The sequence below is a fragment of the Aphelocoma coerulescens genome, chromosome 7 (assembly GCF_041296385.1).
Source record: "Aphelocoma coerulescens isolate FSJ_1873_10779 chromosome 7, UR_Acoe_1.0, whole genome shotgun sequence".
NCBI lineage: Eukaryota > Metazoa > Chordata > Aves > Passeriformes > Corvidae > Aphelocoma > Aphelocoma coerulescens.
The window spans coordinates 30,482,374-30,508,525 of record NC_091021.1 but is presented as its reverse complement, the minus strand read 5'-3'; the positions used below and the strand labels follow the sequence as shown (position 1 = coordinate 30,508,525).

General features: G+C 49.1%; 1 protein-coding gene across 4 annotated transcripts in view; it reads left to right on the top strand.

The window, feature by feature from the left end:
• The window catches only part of HEG1 (heart development protein with EGF like domains 1), a 52,639-nt gene that overhangs the window by 538 nt on the left and 25,949 nt on the right, over positions 1–26,152 (top strand). For 2 of the 4 annotated variants that reach the window (XM_069021131.1, XM_069021134.1), the window contains exons 2-10: positions 17,796–18,071; positions 19,068–19,289; positions 19,671–19,943; positions 21,089–21,397; positions 21,808–22,125; positions 22,638–22,961; positions 23,858–24,166; positions 24,862–25,416; positions 25,773–26,114. In XM_069021131.1, coding sequence (XP_068877232.1) covers positions 17,796–18,071; positions 19,068–19,289; positions 19,671–19,943; positions 21,089–21,397; positions 21,808–22,125; positions 22,638–22,961; positions 23,858–24,166; positions 24,862–25,416; positions 25,773–26,114 — 2,928 coding nt within the window. The remainder of the gene's footprint in view (positions 1–17,795; positions 18,072–19,067; positions 19,290–19,670; positions 19,944–21,088; positions 21,398–21,807; positions 22,126–22,637; positions 22,962–23,857; positions 24,167–24,861; positions 25,417–25,772; positions 26,115–26,152) is intronic. The other 2 variants (XM_069021132.1, XM_069021133.1) reach the window with 2 other exon arrangements.

The following is a 26,152-nucleotide window of genomic DNA, read 5'->3' as shown; positions in this document are numbered from 1 at the left end:
TCCCCACCGCATCGCGACCGTGGGTTGCTGAGCATCCCGACATCACCCAGAGCCGATTCAGCTGCGAAGTGTAACACTCCCCCCGCAATTCCTTTCCCTTTTTAACCTTGCCCAGCTCGTGCTACAGGCAACTGCTTCAGTGGGTGAAGGTTTGGGATGGGAATGGTGGGTGGGAAAGTGTAAACACGTTGTAGCTGTGTGGACTGACTGGAAGGTGGAAGCAGTGGAAACTTCGTAGACGAACTTGAGAAACGCTTTGGGGGGCACCAGGAGTACTATCCACACGTGTCTACCTGTCCAGGGGAGAAATTGGTGGCTCCTGTATCTTTGGCATCTGGGTGGCTTCCTGCTTGTTTTCAGAAATGCTCTCATCTCACCTTAGGTACTGACCCCCATCAGGTGTGGGGACAGATGCTATCAGGTCTCTCTAAATACCCCCTCTCTCTGCATAGCCTACAGACTGTCAGATTAGCCATGTATAAAGTCACATTTTTGTGGCTTGCATGCCACATCTACAGTGCTGGTATCATGAGCAATGCCTAGTTTTGTGCTTTACAAATTGTGCTGAATTTGGTTTCAGCACAGGATAAACCTTGTTTTTCCCAGAACAAGCAGGGACATTTCAAGTGCCATTCAGTAAACTGGCTCACTTACTCACCGAAGAAGGCACATAGCTCTAAGGATGACTAATTCTCAATGAGTTTGGAAAGCATTGGGTGTCTGCAGGTGGTATAAGGAATCCAATATGTCAAATTAGTCCTGCGTAGGTTTTAAGTGGGTTTTAGCATTCATTGCCTGCCTGAGCTGGACTGCCAGATTTCATCTTTTAATTTCTGATGTGGAGAGAACATCGTGCTTTGGAACTTGAGGTTAAGTTTAGTTGCATGGAGCTGTAAAATTTCAGGAAATGTGACAAAACTACATTTATAACATTTTAGTTTTCTTCACAAGCCCAAGGCGTGCCTTTGTAGGATGTACCCACACTAGACCAAATGTATAGCTGGGGATATGAGCTGGAATGTACCCTGCAGTGGATTAGAAAGCTCCTAACTAGCAGTGCTTGTGTGAGAGCAGCTTTGTGACTAGGATACTGCATGGAAATGAAGGAGATTTGGGTCTGTTCCCAGCTCAGCCACTTCTTTGTGCCACTCCAAGTATCGGTTTGCCCTCCAAACTGGGAGAGAATAATGCTGTCTTACCTGCTACCAACCTTGTGAAGATAAAATCTGCAACTTGCCAGAGAAGTGCTCACCTATTACTTGACGAAAGCTGCGCAAATTCCTCGGCGGACAGAAAAAAAGTATTTAATTTCATCTCAGCTTTCGGTCTGGCATCTTTTCCTGTGACCTTGATGACTCCTGAGAGTCAGTGGAGGAATGCATTTCCTTTGTTAAGAGTCTGAAAAGCTCGAACTATCTGTCCACATGCTGGAAAAGCCATTTGTCAGGCCACCAGTGTCTGGCTGCCCATCTCGGCAGTGGAGGGTTTGCTCGGTGCAGCCAGTGTTCAGCAGCTACAGGTGCTTGTGAATTATGTCAGCCCCAGCCAGAAGGAACAGGGGATGCATCGTGAAGGAGCGATAAATAGCCCAGCAGTAGCTCGCTCCCCAGCAAACGGCACCATGAATTACACTGGGTCGTGACAGCTGCGATTCACTCGCTGTTAGCTCCAGCTCTATGCCTGTCAGTCAAGGGAATTGTCTGGCGTCATGGGAGCAGGCTGGGGGGATCTCCTGAATTGCTCTCAGGTTGAGTTGTAGACTCCTGAGAAATCCCTGCTTGTGTCACCGCTGCTCCTGCCCCTCGGAGGCATTTCCCACCTTTGAAAACGCTTGCTTGAAGCCGGGGGAGCATTTCTTGCCAGCCCATCACCCCGGCGCTACCAGGAAATGAAGATTACATCTCCCTTTGCAGCAGTCTGAGGCTGGGCGGCAAAAGCCCTTTCTCAGGCAGGGCTTAGTGAGCAGATGGTGCGGCGGTGGGTGTAGAAATGTGGCTTTTGAATCTCTCACAAAGCGTGGGGCAAGGGAGCGGCGCGGGAGCAGGGCTGCCCTTGGAGCCTCACTGCCTTCCTGGCCAGCTTGTGCCTCAGCCTGCATCTGCCACCCTCCCTGCCAGACCCTCTGTGGGCTTGTCTGCTGGAGAGATGAGGACAGATGGCTTTAGCCTGTGTTTAAAATATGGTCTGAACCCAAGGAGATCAACACAGAAAAAAAAAATAGGTGAAGTAGGAAGCAAGGAAGCTGGTGACAGTTAAGTTAAAGCATTATCAAATTCCTCCATGAAATCTTTTCTGGCAGCTACTTCACGTGGACACTGAGTGAGCTGAAGGGCACTGTCTGCCACCAGCCTGGGTCAGGTCAGGGTTTGGTTACAAGCTCTGTCCTCCTGCAGGTTTTGGTATTTTAATTTATTTTATTTAATTATATAATATTATATATTCCCATCTGTGAAATGGGAATAATTCCAGTGACACCACAGGGACAACACACTGAGCCCCTGACAAAGTCACTATGGCTGGAGTCTCCCTGTTTCTGCCATGTCCCTTTTCCTGCTACTTCTACCCACACAGGTGCCCTGCCGTGGTGCCCAGCACAGCATGGAGCCTCTGGCAATGGGCTTCCCCTGAGAAGCTGATGTACTTTTCTGCCATCTGTGTCTGTCCTTCTGTCCCTGGTCCCTCTCTCCCATGGCAGGTGCCACCTTTCTCTGTGGCTTCCCTGGTGGGAGCCCTGGAAATGAGGAGTGAAATCACCTGGGAAGGAACCAGCTTTAGTCACAGCAGAGATTTAGGCTGGCTGCTGGGAGAAAGTTTCCAAAACTCTTAGAGCGGCTGAACAGTCTGTATTTATTTATGCATATTTTTAACTTTCTGTCTGAAACTTTCTGTGTGAGGAAGAAGCAACGTTAGGAGCGAGGGAAGAAGATGCTGAGGATGCTTGTTTGCACAAAGTTATGGTGTTGCCTCCAAACCTGCCTCACATTTTGCAGTATGTATTTTGTGGCTCCTGGGGGCAGAAGCCTGGCTCTCCCTACGGCCACACTGATGCAGAGAGGTGTAAGATGCTGCTCTCTAGCTTTGATGCAACTTCAGGTGACCGTGGGTGGTGCAGGAAGAATGCTTCCTCCCCCTGTGGTGCAGGGACAAGGAAGGATTGCCTCCCGCGCCTCCACGTCACTATCAAAAGGCTGCAGGGTTTTCCTGTCTCGGGCATCTTTGCTGCTCCTCTGTCAGCTGTAAGTGGATTTGGTTGGTGTGCTGTGAACATGAAGTCCCGGGGGTTGTATGGATTTAGCTCTGCTCCTTTGGGGTACATAATTTAAAGCAAAAAAGAAACGAGAAGGAAGAAAAGGCATTTCAGAAAGGAAAGAAGATTGGAGATCAGCTTTCCTGCTGCCTGTTCCCCATCCCAAGCCCTGGAAGGTAGCAGGGGTCGTGCACTGACCAGCTGGGTTCGCATCAATCTGTGGAAGCACTTTATGTGATATTTAAGTGCTAAATGAATACAGTCTGGGAGCTAATTGTGTGACCTGGCTGGCAGGGAGCACACAGGGATGTGTATTGATTGACACCGCGCTGCGCGGTGACCGCGCGTGCGGAGCTGTGAGCAGGGCAGCTGGTAAGGGGGGAGCTGCTGTAGCTGAAGCTCATTATTGGTCTCTCCACAAAGTCTGATTTCCCAGTACCAAACCACCAGCACCAGCCTGTGCCCATTCAGCCGGTGTTGGCAGCATGTTCTGCTCCAGCAGCCATCACCACTCGGGAAGGATAATTTAACTTGCTCTGTTTCCTCGTGGCTAGGGGGACGAGGGAGATGGGCTGTTGCTGCCATGTTTGCAGGGGCTGATGCCAGCCTTGCTGCTGCAGGGATGCCTTCCTCAGCAAATACTTTTTTTCAGTATCAAAAGTTGCAGATGTTGATCTGTTTAGAGGAGGGGGGGGTTTCTGTGACAACTTGTTTCCTTCACCTTCTCTTACAGATACCAATTTTTGGGCTGGCAGTCAGAAACCCTCTGTGACTGAACTGTCAAGCTGTTGTGTGTGCTCCATCCTCCATTCTCCCCATCCTGCTCATCTGCAGGGAGCATGTCACAGCTGCTGAGACTGACAGTTCCATCACCATCACATCTCTCAGAGGTGGCAGAGGATTTTGCTCATTTGGCAGAGGGGTTACGATGCCAGGTTAGAAAAGCTGTTGGTTTTGATGGCTGTAGTGAAAATGAATGGATGCTGCTGACTGTGCCTGTGCATCCAAAATGTAAACCATGAAACTTGGTAGCATCAGTCTGGTTGTGTTGGTTTTAATTAGGCATTCATCTACGATAATAAAATAACCTCACAGAATAAAGAACTATTTCAATTAACAAGCTAATCAAGCCAATAAAACCTGTCAGCACAACGATAGAGTTTCAGGCCTGTGGTGTAGAGATTAAGGCACCACAAACGTCTGCAGCTCTTCTGGAGCTGCTGCCAGAGGGACCTCCTGACTGGTGCTGTGGGTTCCCCATCGATGGGAGCTGTGGGCCATTTCCAAAATAAGGATAGCTACAGAGTGGCAAGGTGCAGCTGTGGCTGAGCCTGCTGACTTTTTGCAGCACAGAAACACTGTCTTTCTGCCTCTGTCTGCACCCAGTCCAGCCACCTGGGGTGCTCCAGGCAGGGCTGTAACCCCTGAAACACCCCCAGAGAGATGATCTGGATCTGGATAGATTGTTGATAGCCAGTGTAAACCCTCTGGATTCTGGCTTTCTTTCCTCACATAGTTTCAAGAGAGTTTCTCTGGTATGGAGGGGTGAGAATTGTCTGGGGGTGTCAGGATATCTCTGGGCAGACAAACAGCACTGCTAAAACCTGGGCTGATCCTCTCAGAGCTTCTCTGGAAAGGGGCAAGGCCAGATCCTGGTACCTGCTCTGGTGTCTTTCTGCTGTTGAAATGGTGCAAAGAAGCACGGGGGCAGTTTGACCAGCTGGAGTGTCAGAAGGTACTCCAAGCAAATCAAAGGTTGGTCGTTCAGAATATTCCCTTGAAAATGTTCAATACTAAATCCATAGTCTGTAGCTTGTGAGCAAACTTGTCACGAGGCCTGAATACCCCAACCACAGGCCCTGTTATTTACATTCAATTGAAGATGTAGGTCATACAATAGGCTTCTTCTCTTTCCTGAATGACTGAACACAGAAGGCAGAATCTAATTTTCAGTGGCAGCCGACCTGATTAGAAATTCAACTTTTTATTTCTTTGAGCAGTTTTTGCAACATTTGCATTGTAATTTGCTGTTTCTGTAAATACGAGAGGTTCATTTGCTGGGATATTCATCCAGAGGAGATGCAAGAGTGCTACGAGCACAGGCTTGGTGAAAGAATTAAGTCTGTGGGTGCCTCTCAGGAGGAAATGGTTTTGTCACATCTGGCAGCTCTTCTCTCTCACCATTTTCTGCATACATGCAGCTGATGTGTGTGCACCCATCACCATATATTTTTTAATGCCCAGGTGTTATATATATAACATCCTGCTGCTTCAGCAAGGGGCACAGTTCATGCAGAGTCTGCGTTCATCCTTTCAGGCTGAAATCATTCACATCTGAGGACAAGGAGAGAACTTTCCCACCCAAAAGGGAAATGATGTTGCATTACTGAGCGACCAGCCCAAGTAATAATATAATCTTAGAAAAATGCAGTTCCCTTGAGTAAAGGAAGCTCTGTAAACTTCAGCTCCTCCAAGCTGTTAGTGTAGCTGTTGCCTGTGCTGTAGTAACACTGCTGTCAGATCCAGTTTGCTGAAGTGCTCTGGAGAGAACAGGGGATAAAGGGAATAGGAACCGGTTCTTGTATAAAATGAGGACCTCTTGTAGGATCTGAATAATGTGAGGTATATAATACAGGTTTTAGGACCTTGGGTTACATCCCTTATTTGCTGTTAATTTGTTTTTTTCATCTTGGCTGGGTCCTGGAGAGGGTGATGGCCGCTCATGGTCATGAAGACTTGGAGAAGGGGTAGGCAGAGCCAGGGTGAGCAGAGGGATCAGCTGGAGGAAGGTAAAATGATGCAAGGTTTCCACTCACTGGGGTCAAAAGCCTGGCTGTGTAAAACCAGGGGAGAAAGAGGCTCATTTTCAGAGCTGTCGGTGTATGGGCAAACCCATGGGAGAGAGACATTTGAGAAAGTTACTCTGTGAGTAATACCTGTAGTTTGTTCTCTTCTGCTTGCCACAGGGTGGGTGGCATTAGTGTGTGATGTGGTTTATTTGGGGCTCTGTGGGTGCTGAGTGTCTACAGGTCTCAGGGCCAGGGCATGGACCGAGTGGGGATCCCCCTTGCTCTGGGTGCAGCAGCCCCCCAAGTTGGAAACGCACACTGGAATCTACTAAAATGCTGGTCTTCACAAAACCTGTAGGAACCTGCTGTCTTGGAGGTCTCTGCCTTCCAGGCTAATTTGTTTTAATGTATGAGAACAAACAAAGCTGTCTCAAGAGCTTCATTCATTCAGAAACCAGTATGAAATGCATCAGCTATAAAAATATAATTTTAAAAGTGCCTGAAATGCAAAACTAGGGTGTAATAACCTACAAACTGTTGCTGCTCCTGTTCTGCTGTCCCCATCCCTCTGTGGCTTTGGATGGAGCTATTTCCAGCTCTGTGCAGGCAGGGCAGTTGAGGAGGGTTATATCTGCTTTTGCATCTGCCATGCCCTTGACTTGGAGTCATTTGATAAATAGGCTTGCAGTTGGTTACTTAAGCGTCTCCCAAGCTGCAGTCAGTATCTCAGCTGTGGGTGAGGGACCACTGCTGCCAAAAGTCAGGATCTGAGCCTCCTAAGATTTGGCTGTCTTTCCTTAAAACCTCAACTCCTGGAGTTGTCATTACAGGAGAATCACTTAGAGGGGTAGAAAAAGAGCTTCTGGCTGTTGAGGTGGTAGACAAAAAAGCCTGGAAAACATTAGCTGCAAATCCAGGAATCATAGAAGAAGCCCAGGTTGGGTGTATTTAAAAATACCACTAGCTCAAAGTTGGGCTCCAGAAGCTTTTGTGTCCAGACAGAAGGGTTGTTTCAGACACCCCGGGTTGGCAGGGCTCTGCCAGTGCACCTGCAGGAGAAGTGCAACTCTCTGCATTGCCCTGCTTTGCTAGGGGAAGAGAGGGAACAGGGAGATGTGCAGGGTAACACAGCAGGAATGCCGAGGGCAAACCCAGTTGCTCTCTGTCCAGCTGTCCGAATACCTTGTGCAAATGCCTTGACCTTGGTGGATTGACTCTCCACTGGGAGAAACAAGCTCCATCTGCCTTTTCACTCTGTGCAAGGACATGAAGCTGGGAGGACTTTTAAAAGTCTGCAGCATTCTGACTGTGGTCTGGCTGAGGGTGATGGTGTCACTTGCACTGTGACCAAATGCTGCAGGTCCTTCCCTTTGCCTTGCAGTGCGAGCACCCCATCTTGGGCTTCCAGTCTGGTGCTTGGAAAAAAGTCCTCTGGAAGTGCCATGACCTTTGCAGTTCGTTTGCCTTGGCAAACAGGGAGATGTTTGAGGGACCTTTTTACACAGTGGTTTGATGGCAACAAAGCTCTTGCCACTGAAGTTTGGGAGAAAATAACCTTTTCTTTTTAACTCTGAGATGAAGTCAGTGGGAAAGGAATGAGGAGGAATTTTAAGTGGTCTGATAGAAAGGCATGCACACTGTGCACAAAGGGTTAAGTCAGCAGGATTAGCTGTTGTCCCAGGGGTATGGCCCAGGCTGCATTTCCCAGAAGACATCGAGTTGCACACACACATTTAGGGCGTTTTTCTCAGCTTTTTTTTTAGCGTGCTGTGATGGCAAGGTTTTGAAGGCTGTTACAGGATCAGTCTGACCTCTCGCCTCTATAACCAGGCAGACATTGTGGTAATTTCTGCTACCAGAACCACCCTTAGATTCCTGCAAGGTCTCCAGAGCATGGAAGAAATCCTGTGCAGGCATTGTAGACTGATGGACAGGCTTCTTTGGTTTCCGGTAGCAAAGGAGAGCTCTCTTTTTCCTTGAAGAGCATGCTGAAAGGCACTTCTGCATCTGGAGTGACAAGAGGAATTTAGATCTATGGAGCACAATTATTCACATCACTGCTTGTTAGGATGCTGGTGTTAACACCCTTCCTCTTGTGGAAAATCTCTTAAGCTCTGAGGACTGATGTGAAACGTCATGCTCTGGTGAACTTTGCTGAAGCGGGGATGAATCACACTAAGTTTGGCCTCAATATATTATCCAAAAGATACCTTCTGTGACAGCCTAGCGGAGGGTACTGCTGCCCACCCACCCACCCAGGGTGTCAGGATCTATTCTGGGGGGAGGACAGCACTTTTTGGAGAATGCATGAATTGTGGGGTTGATGTGGGAGTTTGGATATTGAGGGTTTTTTCATTTGGCTTTGGTTTTGAGTGCTCTATAAAAGCAAAAGGCAGGTCTGTAAGGGGTTTCAGGCCATCTCCCAAGGGGTCTCAATATATATCCCCTTGCAAGATCACCCCAGAATGGTAGATAAATATACCACTTTTTTCAAAATGAGAAGGGTTTCACAGCATCTCTGAATAACTGTCCTGCTACATCTCTGCCACTATAGGTAAGAAAACACTTTCTTATCAGGGAAACTGTAGTAGCTGGTTTTTAAATCTTCTGCAAAGAAATACCCCAGACAAGTGTTGGCCAGGTTTGACCCTGCATTACTGGTAAGATCTCACAAACTGACAAGGTAATTTAGCAATTTGGGGAGGAAACACAAAAGGTAACCCTGTCTATTGAACTCGTTTCTGTCCTGTGATGGGAATGATTTCCAGGAGTGGAAGCATCCGCAGACCAACTGCGCATGATTTGCTCTCCTTGTCAACTGGAATCAAGGACCCTGATTGTGGAGCATAATGCTGCTCTTGTAATTCAGCCTCTATCTTTGTGCTGGAGCTGGGTATAATTGTATCTGTGTTTGGAGGGACAAGGAGAAGGGTTTCAGTGGCTGGTGCTCACAAAGGCATCTTTAGAAACCTCCTTACCCCTGGTACAAGCTTGGTAGGGCTTAAATGAAAATACTCCTGAGTAGCTTTAGATATTTGAATAGTCATCATTGTTTGATTCAGATTTGGTTACAGGACTAACATCCAAATGTTAATTCTTTTTAGGACATTATCAGCTCTTTCAGCAAAAGCAGAAAGGGGATGCAGTATTAGACTGGCAGCCACCCCTGCAGATAAAGGCCCTTTGAAAGGATGTTTCTTAGGAGGGAAACGTAATCAGAGAATGCAGAAAATCATGAAGATGGTCTCTTCTTAGGAACAGGTAGCAAATATGATGCATGAAGAAAGCTAAATAAACCAGGAGGCTTTTAAACCGGGGAATGGGAGTGACAGCAATTTTTTAGCCTCTGAGGACAGTCCCCAGCATGCAGACAGAGATCCTCATAATCCTGTCCTGCAAAGTGCTGGTACACCTGGAGATCGTACGGTGCTGGATAAGCTGTGTCACACTCTGGGTTAAGACTGAAGTTGATGGTCACTTGGTGGCATGGATGTGCCAAGGCAGTTGATGTGAGGTGGCTCTGTGCTGGGTAATCTGTGTTTGTGTGTGGGCAGATGGGTTTTGGGCACAGATTTCTGACCTCTCGGTCCTCTGCGCTGCCTGGCTCAGCACAGCATGCCCGTAGGCAATGAAGTAGGATGTGACTTGACCCTGACTCCCTGTGAGCCCTCAGTGACAGCTCAGAGGGTGACAGCCCAGTCCTACCCTTCTCCAGCACCCATTCCCGCTGCTGACCACATCTGAAAGAAGGTGTCTATTTTTCAGCCTCCCTGCAACTGTGCAGAAAGGCACTGGAAGTGGCAAATCCCTTCCCCCTTTCTCGGAAAGGAAACGTGTGACTGCAGAGGCCGTGGCAGAGCGTGCGGGGTGGCCGGGCGGGACTTCTGTTCCAGCTGCCCCGGGCAGTGCTGCTCCTCTGCTTGTCCGTGGTGACCGGCCCGCCAGTGCCAGCGGGGAAGGACCCGGCTCATCCCCTGGAAGAAGGAGGTCCGGCGCCATCCTGAGCGCTGCCACCGCCGCTTCCGGCGGCACATCGGTGCGGTGTCATCTAGGAAATGCGATTTAGATCATCATCCTTTCGCAGCAGATGGGGGAAGGGACGTGGGGGCCCTTATCTCTTCTGGGGATTCATTTCTCTTTAAGCTGCCTTTTTTTTTTTTTTTTTTTAAATCTTTTTCCCCTGTTTGCTTTTCTCTCCATCCCTTCACAAGCCTCACTGTCCCTTGCTGAAGGGTAGGAGCCACGAGAGCATCCATGGTTCCCGCTGCCATGGCATCGTGCCCTGCATTCTACCTTCAGCTGGGTGTCAGGCTTGGGCTACCTTCAGTTTTCCCCTGGGATGGGGTTGCATTTTGCTGGTCTGCATGGAGGGAAGGATCCAGTGAGCCTTGCATCTGCATGTCACCAGATGGCATCTACCACTTGGCAGTCTGATGATTCTCCTGCATCCAAGAGGGCTCTTCATCCTTCTCATCCCCACCACATCCTTGAGAAGTTGCTCGGTTCCCAGGCTGGTCATCATCCCTGGTGTGACTGCCAGCCAACAAAGCTCTTTGGCATGTGCTTAATGTTAGGCACAGGGAATAGTTCCCTGGGGAGCTCTTCTTAAGTATATTGATGGAGTGAGGATCTGGTCAAGACACCTGGACCAAAGCCCACCTGCATCAGTGAGCAGCATGGCTTGGCCCCCAGTGACCCATGGCAGCCCCTGGCTGCTCCCAGCATCACCTCTCAGCATTACAGCACCCTTTTCCTACTCCTTCCTCCATTTTCCCAGTATTTATTGTCCCCTCCTGGGTGTGGGAAGCAGCTCCTGGGCTCAGACCACTTTGCAGCAGGGACCTGTGGTTTTGTTTCCAGAGTGGGATGTGAAAATACAATCTTGTTTTCACCTGGGTCTGCAAAGGGCTGAGTCCTCAGCCCCTGTGGCAGATGTCATCTGCTTCACACTGCCTGGCATCACTCTTTGATGGGCATTGAGGTTTCCTGCAGACAAATCTGTGTTTCAGCCCATAGTTCTTGTGGTTTTGAGTAAAATCCCAGATAATCACAAATACCTATAGTTTGGGGCTTTTTCCTCTGCAAGATCTCTTTAAGTCAAATACAAGTCACTGAACTTACATTGGGAGTAAATAAGCTACAATGGAGTGACTTTGGTTATCATGAGGTCACACAGAATGAGCTAATGCTCCTTTCTGGCCTAGAAATTAGACTTCTCAGACAGCAAAATTTCATCCTGCAGGTTCTAAGCCTCTAGCACCTTTCCTGACAGGGGAGCCTGAGCCCCAGGTCTGCACAGTGCTCAGCCCCTCGTAGAGATGCTCACCCCTTATCACCAAAACACAGCCCTGCTTGGGGGCAGGTGTCTTACATTGCCAGTTTAAGTGAACGTGGGCAGCTGCTGGGGAGCCAAAGTCATCTGATGGATTGTGATGCCCGGCTGATGTGCAAAGGGCAATGAATCTCTCCACAGCAGCAGTGAACTTGCTGCCCTGGAAATATTGCCCCCTGTGAGATTTTCACCAGCTGCAAACCTTGCAGACAAATTCCAGGTTGCTGGAGCTATTTGTGTGAGAGGTGTGGAGAAAGAGCCATGTTAGAAATGAAGTCGTGTGCTTGCAGAAGCTGACAGCAGCATGGTCCTGTTCCCTCCAGCCTGTTTCTTTCCACTCCACCAGCACTGTACACACCGCCATGGATTTTTCTTTTTTTTTCTCCCCCCATCTTTTTTGCAGCCAGGATGTTTTTTCTTGCCTTTTTATTGTTCCAATGACCTAGCAACTCCACTTTGGTGGAGTCCTGCCAGGAGACTTCCTCCCCAAGCCGTCTGATAGTCTCCAGCAGCACTGCCCTCGGATGGGAGCAGAAGTTAAAATGACACCAGGCTGGGTCCCTGTGTGGCTTTTGCTCTGGCCTCATGAGTGCTGGTGAGGGTTGCCTTCTCGACTAGAAAATCTTCCAGGGGACTTAAAAAACCCTAGAAAAAGGAAGGAGAACTGATCCATGGGTGATATTTTCTGTAATATTTCTGCAAGACATTACAGAAAAAAAGCCTGGAGGATTTTAGAAGTGAATTTGCTGATGCTGGGATTTAGTATTTGGGATCTATGGTGCAGGCAGGATAGCTGGGGACATTTCAGCATTGCAAGGTTGTGGGAGAGGGGATGGAGAGGAGCTGTGCGTGCTGAGAGAGCTGTGCAGATCAGGAGATTTATTTTGGCTTGGTTTTATTGATGTTTACGAGAAACAGTAAGAAAGAAATCCCTTTGGTAAGTGCTCCCAGGACCTGTCAGCTGGTGCTGCCTTCATCCTGCCCTGGGGCTGTGGGGGCTTTTCCCACATTAGTGCTGGAGGGACACTTCTAGGGCAGAATGTAAACGATCTGTCAAGCAAGAAAATATAGCTGAGTTTGGCTTTCTGCTCAAGAAAGGCAGTCAGGACATGGGGCCTGGGGTGCTGGAGGTTCAATCTCCACTGGAGGGATGGATAGATGGATTGAGATTTTACTGGAGCCTCAGCATGGTTATAGGTTTTTTGGCAGTATGGTAAGTCATGGCTTATCCCTGTTGGAGTTGGAATTTTATATAAATGTGTTTTTCAAAGACTTGATGATAAACCAGGACTCCTTTTTTTTTTTTTTTTTTTTTTTTTTTTTTTTTTTTTTTAATTCAGTTGCTAAAAGCTGTTTAAAAACAAAAGTCCATGAAAAGAGGTTCAAGGAGCTGCCCTGAGCCCTGGGCTGGTGGTTTTCAGGCAGCACAGGTGGTCCCATGGATCCATGTGGTCTCCGGGATCTGTGGATTGAACCAAACTGCCCAAGAAAGATGAGTAAGAAGCTTAGGATTTCATGGGCTTGAGCTGGTGATCTGGGAGCTTGCACCTCCCCAGGGAAATGTTTAAGACACCAAAACTAAGAGGCTATAAAGTGCTTGATAAGCAGAACAATATCCTGTTCCTGCACTGTGCAGGTTTTATCCCCAGTTGTGGGCACTCCATATGTGTATATCCCATGCTTTTGGAAAGGATCACAGATTTCTGTGTACTCTTTATCTTGGAGAACCTGTTTCCCTGATTTAGGGTACTGTTTTTAAGAGCAGTGATTGGATCCTTTTTTTTTTTTTCTTATAGCATTTCTGAGCATCAGGCTCTGGGATAATGAAAGAAGGTGTAGGAAGCAAAAATGGTCTTTAGCATCCTCCAGGGTTTTACAGGTCCTGGAGGGGAGCTGATGTGGAAGTGCAGAGTGTTTTTGTGTCATAAAGCAGAACTGCAAGCAAGGTGCCCTGGCCTGGCACTGGAGTGACTGAGGACGATGCTGTCCCCAGACTTGTGGGCACCATGTGGACCTTGGCACTCAGAGCTTGCAGGGGCTGCTGCTGGCATTAAATCCCCATCACTTTTCTTGAGCTGACATATTAAAGCTCCAGTCACCTTTGTTGCTTGCATAAATCCTTCCTATTATGGTTAAAATGACTGAAGGTCCTGTGAATTGTTGTACTGCTCTGCCTGGGGTCCAGTGGGGAGAGGATGAGGAGCAGAAGGACCAGAGCAAGGCACTGCCATGGAATGTGTCTGTACAGTACCACATCCAAACCAACCCCCACAGAAGGGTGAGAGGCTCTAGCAAGGCTTCTGCACCTCTTCTCTTCCCTATACACCCTCTCTTGCCGCCTTTCTTAATCCAGACAGAATAATTCCTTGTATTGATATAAAAAAATGAGCAGAACAGGGTTGACCACATGTGGTTAAAAACCTCTTGCATTTTTCCCGCACTTAGTGCACACGAGGGACCTTCCCTGCGCAGTATTATCAGCGTGTTTATGCTCAACTGACCCATCTCAAGTATGAAATTTTTTTAAGCTCCATTTCAGCCCCCCCTGCTCACCCCCCTGCCTTGAACTGCTTCTTTCAGAGCAAGAACAAGGAAGGAAATTGAAAATCCCAGAGAGCCCTGGACGGTCCAGATTTAGGGCTTTAGCTTTTGTTCGCACAAACTCACTTGGCTCCCAACCGGCCTCCACCCATGATCCCGACATCCGCAGCAGCCGTTCAAAACAGAGCGCAGAGCCCGGCCCCGGCAGGGACCGGCAGCCGCCCCCCAGCCACCGCTGCCCCGGCTCTGCTCCCCGCTTCTTCTCCCGTGCAGCCTGCCTTTCTGCCTAACCTTCTCCTACAGCCAGCAAGGAGTTTTTTATGTTGAGATGAGTTTTTTTTTCTCCCCTCCGCGAGCCTCGGATGATGTTAAGATTATGCAACGTTAACAGATGTGGGGTTTACAATTATAGCTGCCTGTCCTCGGGAGGAGCCTGCTTTCGCTCCACGCGCGCTCCGCTCGCCATGGGATGCTCCCGGGGTGGCCCGCAGCCCTGGCAGAACAACCGCTGCATGGGCGGCCCTACCGGGAATGGTCCCCCGGGAATCACCACCCTCCCGAGGAGGGACTGCTCCGGGTGAAGGGCCACTCTGGACAGCCAATCCGCTGCTCCCGGCTTTCCTTCTGTGCGAACTCAGATTAAGTTTGCGTTCCGCAGTCAAGAAAGTATTTTTCTGCACTTCCAGGGGAAAAAAATCCCATCTGCAGGGAAGCAGTGGGGCTGGGATAGCTTGTGGTGTGCCTTGTCTGGCTGCAATGCTCCTGACAAATGCTGCCTGCGGGGATGCTGCTCTCCTGGCATTAGCAGGATACATCCCTTCGCCCTCCCTGCCCTGTCTGTGTGCCACCACAGTCACTGCAGAAAACTTGCATTATTGTGTCACTTTTATGGTGGTGTGCTGACCCATGGTTGGGTTGTGAGCATCACCACAATGCTGCCTTGGTAGCAGCTATCTCTGAAAAAGGTCAGTGCCTGTGCTGTGTCAGGGATGGAGAGAGAAAATTGTTGGCCCAAAAGGGATTTTTCAGGAGTCTCACAAGGTAGATACCCAACTGGGCTGCCAGGGGCCAGCCCAAAGCCTTGAGAAATCAGCTGGAACTTGATCTGTTTGTCCTGGCTGAGCTGTGTAAGTCGGCTCACAGCAAGCCACAGACTTGTTATGTTTGCAGAGAAAAAGTAACTCCAAGCCTCGACCTGTCTGGTGAGCATCACTGCTAGTTTTAACTGGGAAGGAAAACACGAATCCAGTGGGTGGCAGGGTTTTGTGCTGGAAGTCAAATATTTCCCAATGGCTGTAGTTAAGTAGAGTTAAACTGTGGAAAGCTGTTGGCAGCTTAGGATGTGACAAAATTGCTAGTGACAGATCAGTACCTCAGCTAAAGGGCCACTCTGTTTTAAGTCTTTAATGCATCAGGGGAGGCCAGATGGTCCCGTGGGGATTTTTTTTGGAAGAAGTTTGATCTGGTCCATCTGATCCAGAGGAGGGTCGTCTTTGAAGTCTTAATTTTTGCAGACAAATCAAAGAGGATGTTGTAGTTATCTTGGCACTTCTGGCAGGCTTGATGGATGTGAGATTTCAAGTCTATTTTGTTGAACAACACGATTTTTTTGGATTTCCTTACTACATGCTGTGGGTTGGATTTTCTGAAGTGGCTCGTGCTCTGCACCCACCAAACTGGGGAGCTGAGCCCATGCTGGCATGAGGTTTTCCTCCCTGCACCAGGACCTGGCATACCTTGCAGGGCAGAATTAAAAATGCCAGATGACTCTAAAAAGCCTGTGTAAATACTACCTTCTTATTCAGCCCCTCCACTCCCTGGCTGCACTCAAAGCCAGGTTTGCTGGCGCCCACAGTAAGGGGAAGGATTTTGCTCCGGTTTATTCCCAGCAGCTCTGCAGAGCCAAAAGAGGATAGAGAAAACTCTGAGGTGGATTTGCAGGGCAAACAACCACCAGATAAGCAAACAGCAGTGTTTTACTTTTGAACTGGTCTCATTCAATCAAGGAACATAGCTGAAGGCCCTGCTTGCTGGCATTTCCAGGATTACTTTTTAAGAAGTGGCAGTGAAATGCCTGCTGCAGTGTCATGCTGTATATTTTAGCCTGCCTGTCTAGAGCCCTTGCTGACAAATGAGTTGGCAACCTGAGAAAGCAGATTTCCCTCTGTCTATCCTCAGCCCTAAGGGTTTCTTTAAGCATCTGCTGCTTTGCCTTCTCTTCATGCAGCAGAGCTGGCCACAGGCTTTGCAGGCAGCAGGGGCTGCACAACTGAAAGCTTTTAGTGAGAGGGGGATGAAGAGACATTCAGAGCACTGCCCTCCAACACAGCCACATTTTCCGGGACTGCTATAAATGGACTTGTGGGCTACAATTACAGGCTGGGTATTGGCTTGCAAATGAACATAGCAAGCGTCCCCTGCCACTTCCCATCCCCTTGTCCAACTGGTGAGGACTAGAACCTTGTCCCATGAGACATGAGGAGGTGGCTGACAGTGGGCTCTGGGTGGCAGTGGCTGCTCAGTGTGCTCGGCATCGCAGCCACTGAGAGGGCTGCCAGTAAAGGTACCCCAGGGGCTCTGCTCCACTACTGCTCTTGTCTCCTTGGCCCACATGGGGCTCAAGCTGCCGGGATGAAATACAGACTGTCCTACCTACCCCTCTATTTTTTGGTGAGTTCTCACTGAAGCTACTGCAGATGGATAGAGGACACCATTTCTGAAATTGCCACCTCTATTGTGGCAGGTGCAGCAACTCCAAAGAAGACGTACAAGACGAGGAGGAGGTGTCCCATAGGTGTTTCTCTCGAACACACAATTTTCTTACAGAAAATGTTTGGAGGCCCAGAATAGGTTTAACCTTTGACATCAGAGCTTTTGGGCAGAGACTGACTGCCTTTAGCTTCTGCCTGTGGATGACATGCTCATGACAGAGACTGCATTTTGGTTATAAGGAAGATGGACAAAACCGGGACCTTGCTGTTTCAGATTTGGACTTGCTTTGACTTGTTGTGGGCTTTGAATGTCATCTGAGGCTGTGGTGCCAGCCAAGCCTTGGGACTGTAACACAGATGGTGGCTGCTGGTTTTCGTGTGAACTGATGTGCAGAGAAATCCTCACAGCCCTGGGTGGTACCATAGGCTGAAAACCCTGATTCCCCGGACCACCACTCATACACAATCTTCTTCTCCATCTTGTTTCTCATATTCTGGTAGACGTTAATGTTAGAAATGCCAAAATATTTCACCATCTTGGGGTGCTTTGGCAGCTGGGTGGTGCGTATAATCCACACCATGCACTGATCTCTTCTGTCCCCAGTGCCTCGTGGTGTCTGGATGGGTTATGCTGACCCTCCTGAGTGCCCTGCAGTTCTCAGCCAGCTTTGTGCCAGCTCTCTGGAGGTGATGGGATTTGAGATCAGGTGTCCAGCAAGCACTGGCCAAGTGGAGAGAGGGGAGGAGCTGTGGGCCCCTCTCCCCTCGATCTTACATTCAGGATGGGGCACATGGGCTGTGCTGGGCTGTCAGCTCTGGAGACCTTCACACTCCTCCCGTGGACTCTACACTGTGACTATTTCCATCAGTTATTTTAAGACTTTCTTTTTTCTCCTTTCAAGATTTATTTCTCTTAACACAAAAAAATCCTGAGGGTGCTGAATTGAATTAATCTTGTGCACAGAGATGGGTTGTGGTATTTGGTCCCACAGACCAATCTAATTTCCACTGATGCTAATCAAGAAATAAATTTCACGTTTGTGTTTTGATTATACAAAATTTTTCTCTAGTGTAAATAAATGAGCTCAGAGCTTGGCCTTGGGGTTACTGCAGTGAGCCGAGCCTGCACATCAGTGCTGATGGGATCTAAGTCTTTCTCTTGTTTCTTCTTTTAGTCATTGAAAGCAGCCATCAGGAGAGAAGTTCAAGCACAGAGATAAGGACTCCTGGTGCTCCCCTGGACAGCGTGGAGCTGGTGATGATGCTGGCTGGGAGCAGGGAGTGGGCATGGCTGCCTGCCAGGCACAGGGTGGTGCCAGCAGCAAGCAGGGTCACGGGGCACACTGGCCCCCCTGCTAGTGATGGGGATGTCACCCCTCCAGGAGCAGGATCCCCAGAGAACTCATCTGCTGGGACAGTGACCCACCTGCTCGCCCACAGCCATCCTTCTGGTGAGTTTAATGCATGTGAGAGTCCCTGTTCTGTTCCCAGTCCCTGGACTGAGCATAGCGAGTGGGTTAGGAAGAATTCCTGACCCACAGCTAGAAATGTGGATTTTTAAGGGAAATACAATCTCAGGAAAGCTGATTTTCGTTTTTTTAACATTGCAACGAAGATGATTCTCAAGAGCTGCCACTGTTTTTCACCACCCAACAGTACCCAGAGAGTCCTGCCCATCCACTGAGCTCAGGGGCTGTGCAATGTTGGAGACCCCTGGGCACCCCCACACCTCCTCCCAGCAGGAGCTGAACACCATCTCAAGCCCAGCCTAGGATAAAAGAACTCATCTTAAGGATACCTGACCAGCTGTGTCGATGATTTGTAGCCCAGGTCCTCACATGGAAATCCTGCAAGTGAACACTTACCTTTGGGCTTGTCTGTAATATTCAGTCATAAGTAAACCAGTGTACTCTTTTAAGCATGAACTTAAATCAAGGCCTGTTTCTCACAGCAGCAGGACAAAGCTGTGCTGATTGCCCTGTCCCCCACATCAGTTTTTTCCTTAATATCTCCAGCTGAAATAAGATATAAGCAAGAGGTTTTCTTTAACTTTTTAATTCCTTGGGCTTTTTTCTGCTTGGGGACTAGAATGTGGAGCTGGCATGCCCAGGCTGCCAGCTGTGGGCTGTTCTGGCACTGGCTCCTTGCTGCCTTCTGCATTTTTAATGTCTCTAAAAAAAAAAAAAAAATCTGTTTCTTTTGCCACGAACAAATGAAGACAATGTTTAAAATGCCATTATATTTTGGCGACAGAAACCCTCTGTTCCCATCAATCCCTCCTGCAGTGAAACTGTGCTCTGTTAAACAGAGGAAACATGAGGGATGCAGCTGTGACCCTTCCTATTGCATGTGGTAGGGCTGGGTACCACTGCAGGTGATGCTGCTGCCACCCAGCTGAGACTGGAACTTTTCCAGGGCAACATGACCCTCTCCCTGTTGCTTTTCAGACCCTGGAAGCCATCACCATGCTGCAGGCAGGCAGGGGAGAGGCAAGAGGGCTCTGGCTTCTCCCAACACCCCTGGAGCTGCCGGAGGGACACCACCAGGCTTGGAAGCTGTCAGCACCGACTCAGCTGAGGGGATGCAGGGTGGGGTCTGGGAGGTGTCAGGGTTTAACAACACCATGAGGACAGTGCTGCTGCCTTCATCTTCAGAATCTCATCACTCAGGTGAGCCATCCCAGTTCAGCCTAGGAACACTGGGAAAATATTCCAACACCTGGGAACAAGGTGAATGGTGCTCCCCAGAGCAACCAGCATTGGTTAAGCCTGGTTTTCCTGCGTTGTAGAACTTTGTGGATCCAGCTCTCCATCCTCACTGTGCACTCCGGGCAGTTTTCTGGCTTGCTTTATGCACAAGGATGGAGAGAAGAATCCATGTGGCTTCTCCTGGTATTCAGAATTATGAATTACTTGGTGCAGCTTTCAACCACAAAGTTGCTGTAGGCATAGTGCAGACAGCGGACTGAGGGGCAGGGGAAGGGTGACAGTGGGGGATGGTGTGTGGGCACATCTCTGGGTTCTCATCTGCTTTCCCCCATTGCCTTGCAGGCACTGACAGCCTCTCTCAACCAGTGAGCAGCTGGGGGGGCACGGAGCTGGGCAGCAGCCCTGCCATGGGCACTGCAGCAGCTTCACCCAGCCCCTCGAGGAGCAGCCCCAGCACTGCCCTCCCCGGCTCCCTGGGACAGCCCCAGGCCTCCTCCCAAGCTTCAAGTACCCAGACTGGTGCAGAGCACATCATGCTACACCCCAGGGGTGCCACGGGGAGCTCCACCAGCCCTTTGCTGACAGCATCACCTCCCATGGACAGCACTTTCAGAGGTGAGCTTTGCTGGCCTTTGTTTCATAGCTTTAAAAAAGCCATTTTATAGTTTTTGCTTTCCTGAAACAGAGGAGATGCGCTGTTTTGCATGTGCTCTGTTTTATATTATTTGGATGGTTAGCTGAAATTCACTGCTGAAAGCAGGAAAAAGCAATGGAAAAAATAATTTGATCCAACACCCCCCAGCATTTTCCACTTAAAAAAAATGAAGTTCTTTGGATGTTATCACAGTGTTTTCTGCAGGGTGGATGTCTGCAGCTGTGGAATACCTTCACTGGGCCAGTGCCAGCTGTACAACAAGGGCAGCTCTGAGCCCCATCTGACCTGTGCCCAAGTGGTGATGGAGTGGGGTGGGAGGTTGGGAACCCACACTTGTTGCCATAGTTGGGTTTGCCCTCAGGTAGACAGGGTGAGATGCCTGTACTTAGCAACTTGCTCAGGAAACCTGAGATCCCTGGGCTTCATGGCTTCCCCTTGCTTGCTCTGCAGCAGCCAATTTCTGGAGTTCTCAAAAATGGAGACTTTGCCCAGCTCCACATGAACTTACTGAAAACCTCAGTGTTGCCGAGTCCTTATCCTGTGTCCAGGGCTTTCCAGGAGCAAACACATCTCCAGGGTTCTCACACTGACACAACCCTTCCCTCTGTCACAGGTGTTGGGAGCAGCACTGGGGCTGCAGGAAACCTGAGATCCAGTATCTGAAGGACAGTGCCCTACTAAGCCCTGGGATGTATAGTGAGCTGCAGGCTCATATGGGAATGTGGCTATGCTGAGGTTTCCTCCCTTTGCTATTTGATGTGGTGCTCAGACCACCAAAAAAAAAAAAAAAAAAAGCCTGAGCCTATTTCCAGCAATATTAGAGCAAAGGTGGGATTTAAAGGCAAGTCCCTGCAGTCCTTGTCCTGTGGGGTTTCCTGCTGTCTGGGCCACCCCACTCTCTCACAAAGCCGGGCAGCAAGCCCTGGGTTTTGTGCGAGGTCTTCCTGTGGTGAGGGGAGTCATGTCTTTCCAAAAGAGCACTTTGTCCAGATTGAAAACTTCCTAAGCTTAATGTCTGTATGTGTGCTGTAAGCATCTGAGAAGAAAATGGATCCATCTGTTTATAATTTCATATGTATAAATCCATTTTTTTATTGTCCCGTAGCCGTTGGAAGCAGCTACCAGCCATCCAACAGCTCAGCTACGGAGAGGAGAGGTTTGGATTTCCCTACCACCAGCACCTCCGTTTCCACAACAGGCACCAAGGGTGGAGGGAGGACATTAAGGTCTCTGCCAGCCAGCACCAGGCTGGTCACCATGGCAGAGATTTCCGCCTCTGGGACTGAAATCACCAGCTCTTCAGCCCAGAGCCAGACCCCTGGGATGTCTGTGGGTGCCCAGGGTGGTGGAGGCAGAAGTGTCACAGACCCATTGCTCACAGGCTCGCTGTCTGCTTCAGAAAGTGCTTCTACAAGTGAGTTTTGATAGATAGCTGTATACCTCAGAACTCTTATTTAAAGACTCTTTATTAACAAAATACATCCGTTTTATTTTAAAGAAAGGAGGAATAATATTGTATTTGGCACATTCTGTACATTTAAAAACATTTCACAGAAATGAAAGTATGGATAAATATTATTCTTGTTGGAAGGGGAGGATAGATTTTCCTTGAAAACTTCCAGTTGAATTTTTCAAGCAATAACTTCAGCAGTTCCTACTCAGAGACCACTTTTTCCCCCTGTCTTAATCATTTCCCAGTATTAAACGTTTCTGTATTGAATATTCACACATACATTGTCTACATCTACTGATAGTGGGATGGAACCTACCAAACAGTTTTTATTTATGTTTATGCAGTTTTGTCTTTCTTTACTCCTTTTTCAGCTTTTAGCAGCAATTATGAACCCCCCAAGAGCATCCCAGGTGCAGAAGATGTGACACTGCACTCGGACCCTCAGGGTGCTGACATGTCCAGCATGGCAGTGGGGACACCAATGTCCCCAGAAAATGGCCACACAGCTGGGGTGACAAGGGACTCTGGCACCAGCACTGACCCCACAAGCTCTTCGGGCAGGACCTCCTCTTCCTTGAGGAATGGGACACATCATCCCAAAGGTTTATGGGAAGGCACCGATCTCCCAGGCCCTCCTGGGAGTCCTTTTCTCACAAGCTCCCTCTCTGCCTCCAGAGGTCCTTTCCGAGGTAACTTTGTTAGTCTGAAAGCTGTCTGCCTTGGGGCTGGATGAGATTTCACATCCCTGCGCTGCTTTTCTTCAGATACGGCCATCAGTCATTTTTGGATACATGGATGTTTTTATTACTGGCTGCACTGGGGCGGGTGGGAAGGGGGAGAGTGGAGCTCAGCTTTTGAGTGAAAAAGTGAGAAACATTGATGTTCTTGTTGCTAATGAAACTCCTGTCCTGGGAAAAGCATTAGAAATACTAAAAGGGTTAGAAATACGTGCATACACGTTCCTTGCCAGAGACACTTGCTGGGGTTTTGCAGCTGTCAGCTGGTGCTACATCTGCCATGCAGGCTGGTTTGTAGGACATGGGCTTGAGATTTTCGTGGCTTTTTTAAGGCACATGTGCCTGTACTTAAGAGGTTCACCTCTTCCCAGAGAAACACCTTCAGTTTCTCAATGGCCTCTGAGCAAACAATCAAATGTATGGCTCTGGATGCATAAATCAAACCTGGTGTTGTTGTGCCTTAGGTGCCAGAAGCAGCCACCGACCAGAGGCAGAGAAAACCTCCCTCCCTTCCTCTGCCACCAACGCTCCCATTTCAGCCATGTCCAGCAGCAGCAGCAGCGGGAGGCCCCCCAGGTCTGCCTCAGGCAGCAGCCTCTGGGCAGCAGCAGAGGGCTCCACGTCCAGCAGTGGCACCTACAGGACCTTGGGCACAGCCCAATCCTTGTCCACATCTTCTGTGAGAGACACCTACAGAGCTCAGGGGTCCACAGGAATGACAGATTTCACCGAGGTGGCAGACTCTTCCCTAACACACTCTCACTCTCCTTCGGAAGGTCCTTCCCCAGGTGAGCTAATGCTAGAATTGAAATACCATTTTTCTTATAAGCCAAAGGAGGACTGTTCCTGCAGCTTGCACTTGCCTGACTCTTTCCTGCTATGCAGAATATACTGTTTGGAAGGATGCAGTGTGATTTTGTGTCTGAAATTATTCAGCTCTTGCTTGACCAAAAAAATGTGCTTTAGGTTTTTTTTTTTACAGAAAGGGCACATGTGGAAAGTTTCATTATGCCAAGAAAAAGAATTAACTTCCAATTCACAATCCTTTTTTTACTATCTCCAGTTACTATCTCCATGTTACAGACAAGAGAACTAAGCATGTGAGGATTAGATCATGTCCCTGCAGTCCTGGGGATCAGACTTCAGTTCCTACCTTCTGTCCTACTTCTTGGACCATGCTGCTTCCCAGAAATTGAACCAGCTCAACAAATTTGAGGCAACTTTGAATGTGGTCTCTAAGGTCCTTCATGCTGCTGTTTGGTCCTAGTCCCTACTGTGGTGCTGAAGGGGTCTGATCCCCCTGATTCTGTTTCTTCAGACTTCTCTAAGACCTTCACACTGCTCCGGGTAGTGCCTTGTCTGAACTGATTTCCAGGCTTTTCTGGGTTGTCACGATATTTGTTCTAGCAGCATGGAGTGCACTCAGGCACATAATGGTGAAATCAAGTGCACAGCATTAGTATTTCAACAGTTTTTATATAATAGCACTTTTCTCAGCATCACACTATGTTTTTTAGAAGACAAATTTTTGTAGGAAGGATTTACATCTTTGGAAATTGACATCTTCTCATATTTTCTACTTGTGTTTGTACTTGCTGCCTCTGGGTGCTACTGGAGGAAAGCTTATTTTTATTTATAGTTTCATATGTGTAAAAATGTAACTTGTTTCTTTATCACGTTTTAGCTACTGGAAGCAGCCATGTGTCATTCAGCATCCTGTCAACAGAGCAAAGAACCAATTTCCCCACCACCAGCACCTCTGTTTCCACAACAGGCACCAAGGGTGGAGGGAAGACGTTAAGGTCTCTGCCAGCCAGCACCACACTGGCCCAAACAACAGAGATTGTCACCACTGGTACCGAAAACATCAGCTCTCCAGGCCGTTCTCAGTCTTCTTTGGGAACCCAGGATGGTGGTGGCAGAGGTGCCACCGTGTCATCCATGAACCCATTGCACATGGGCTCACCATCTGCTTCAGAAAGCAATTCCCCAGGTGAGCTCTGACCACACAGCAGACACCCACCTGCACGGAGAGTGAGGGCATGCTAGAAGGTGCTGGACGATGCCATTGGACATTACGGATGAAAATTTCAACTTCCAGAGAAAAATGCATAATCTGTCGCTTGCATTTAGCCACCAGGGAAAGCCAGCCTTGCTGCCAGAGTGGTCTGGCCTCGAGATTGCTGTGTTTTCAGAGACAGCATGATTTCAAGACTGCCCCTTTGGCTGTGTTTATACAAGTGGGAGCAGCACCAGTCATTCCTGACTGCCACCCTGGGGTGCAAAGGCAGTATTTGCTGATCCCATGCAAGCCTGCCATGCTTTCTTTCGAGTACCAGGGATTTGGGTGCTGTGTAACCTCCCCCTCACTCACTGCAGGTGCAGAGGTGATAGTGTGGGTGCCTGGTGCCCAGGTCAGACCTGCAGTACTGGGAGCAGAGCTGAAGGGAAACAAACCCAAAAGTGCTCCCATGTCTTGTTCCCAGTGCCCTCTCCAGCGTGCTTTGCTGTGAGCAGCCCCTCCTAGCACAGGAAAAGGCTGTGCCTTCACAGTTAGCATTTTCCACAGGTTTAGACTTTCTGCCACATGCTCTCTGTGCCCTCCACCTGAGGGTGGTGATGGAAGAGAGCACGCCTGCCTGTTTATAACTTAGGGTGCATAAATCATTTTGCTTTGCCTTTTCTCAGCAGAAAACACCTCAGCAATGGGAGGACGCCTGCCTCTCACCAGTACACCCAGTGTGGTGTCAACTACCACCAGTAAGGAGAGCAGCACAGTGCTGGTGTTGGACCCCCATGGAGCTTCCAGTGCCACAGGGAGCTCCGCTCCCACTCCGCCCCACACCAGCACCTTGGACACTGTCCTGCTGTCCTCATCAGCAGCAGAGCCTGGGAAGCAGAGTAATGTTTCACAGAGTGGTGCTGGACTCAGTGAGCTTCCAACAGAGCTGCTGCCTGCATTTTCTCCCAGCATTTCAGTGCCTTCACCTTCAGCCACATTCTTCGTCCACAAGGAGGGGACATCTCAAGCCCCAGGTAGCCACCGCATGCGGAGCACAGAAGCAGAAAGCCTCACATCTCATCCTGACACAGCTGAGGACACCCACACTGGCCCTATCCCATCCTCCACGGCATGGCCTGGCATGAGACATGTGTCATTTGGCCGAACAGGGTCCCCAGAGCCCAAGGTTACCCTTTCATCCAGGGTCTTCACCTACTTCTCGGCTGCTGGTGACCTTTCCAGTGAGTTTTTCTGAACTCTGGGGGGGCATTTGACTGCCTCTCCCTTTCCCTCCTCTGTGGGATTGGTATGACACAGCTGTTGCAGATGTCATGGGCAGCATTTATAAGTGGTCATGGTTCTGCCCAGTGGTGGTGTATATCTGCAGCTGCTGATGCTTAACAGAAAGGGTCTCATTGTTGAGAGATGTAGCTTGTTGCTGTAGGACATGTTGATTGCCTGTCTGGGTTGGGGTGATAATTATAAATAACATAAACCTACCATTAGGACTCTAATAGTACTGATTCCTCTGTATTTGGACAGTCCTGTCTGCTCTGAGGTGATAAAATCAGATGCCTGCTTTTCCATCCTTTTCCAGCCATTGGCAGCAGCCATCGCTCCCTAAGCAGCTCAGGTGCTGAGGAGAGGATGTCCAGCCCCATCACTGAACCTGTGTACAGTTCATCCACGCCTGCGGGTGGTGAGGAGAGGATGCTGCACTCAGTGACACATGGCACACTGGCTGGTGGCACAGAGAGCTCCTCTTCCCATGCTGAAGCTTCCAGCTCTCCAGAGCCATCTGAGCCAGCACTGGTGGAGCAGGGCAGGACAGCCAATGTCTCCAGCAGCAGCAGGGGTTTCACAGGCTTTGCAACAGAGACGGTCTTTGTACGTTCTGCCAAGATACCCACTTACTCTTCTTTCCAAAACGATCTCACAAGTAAGTTGATGTCTCCTGGTGTACAGCTGGGGGGGAAT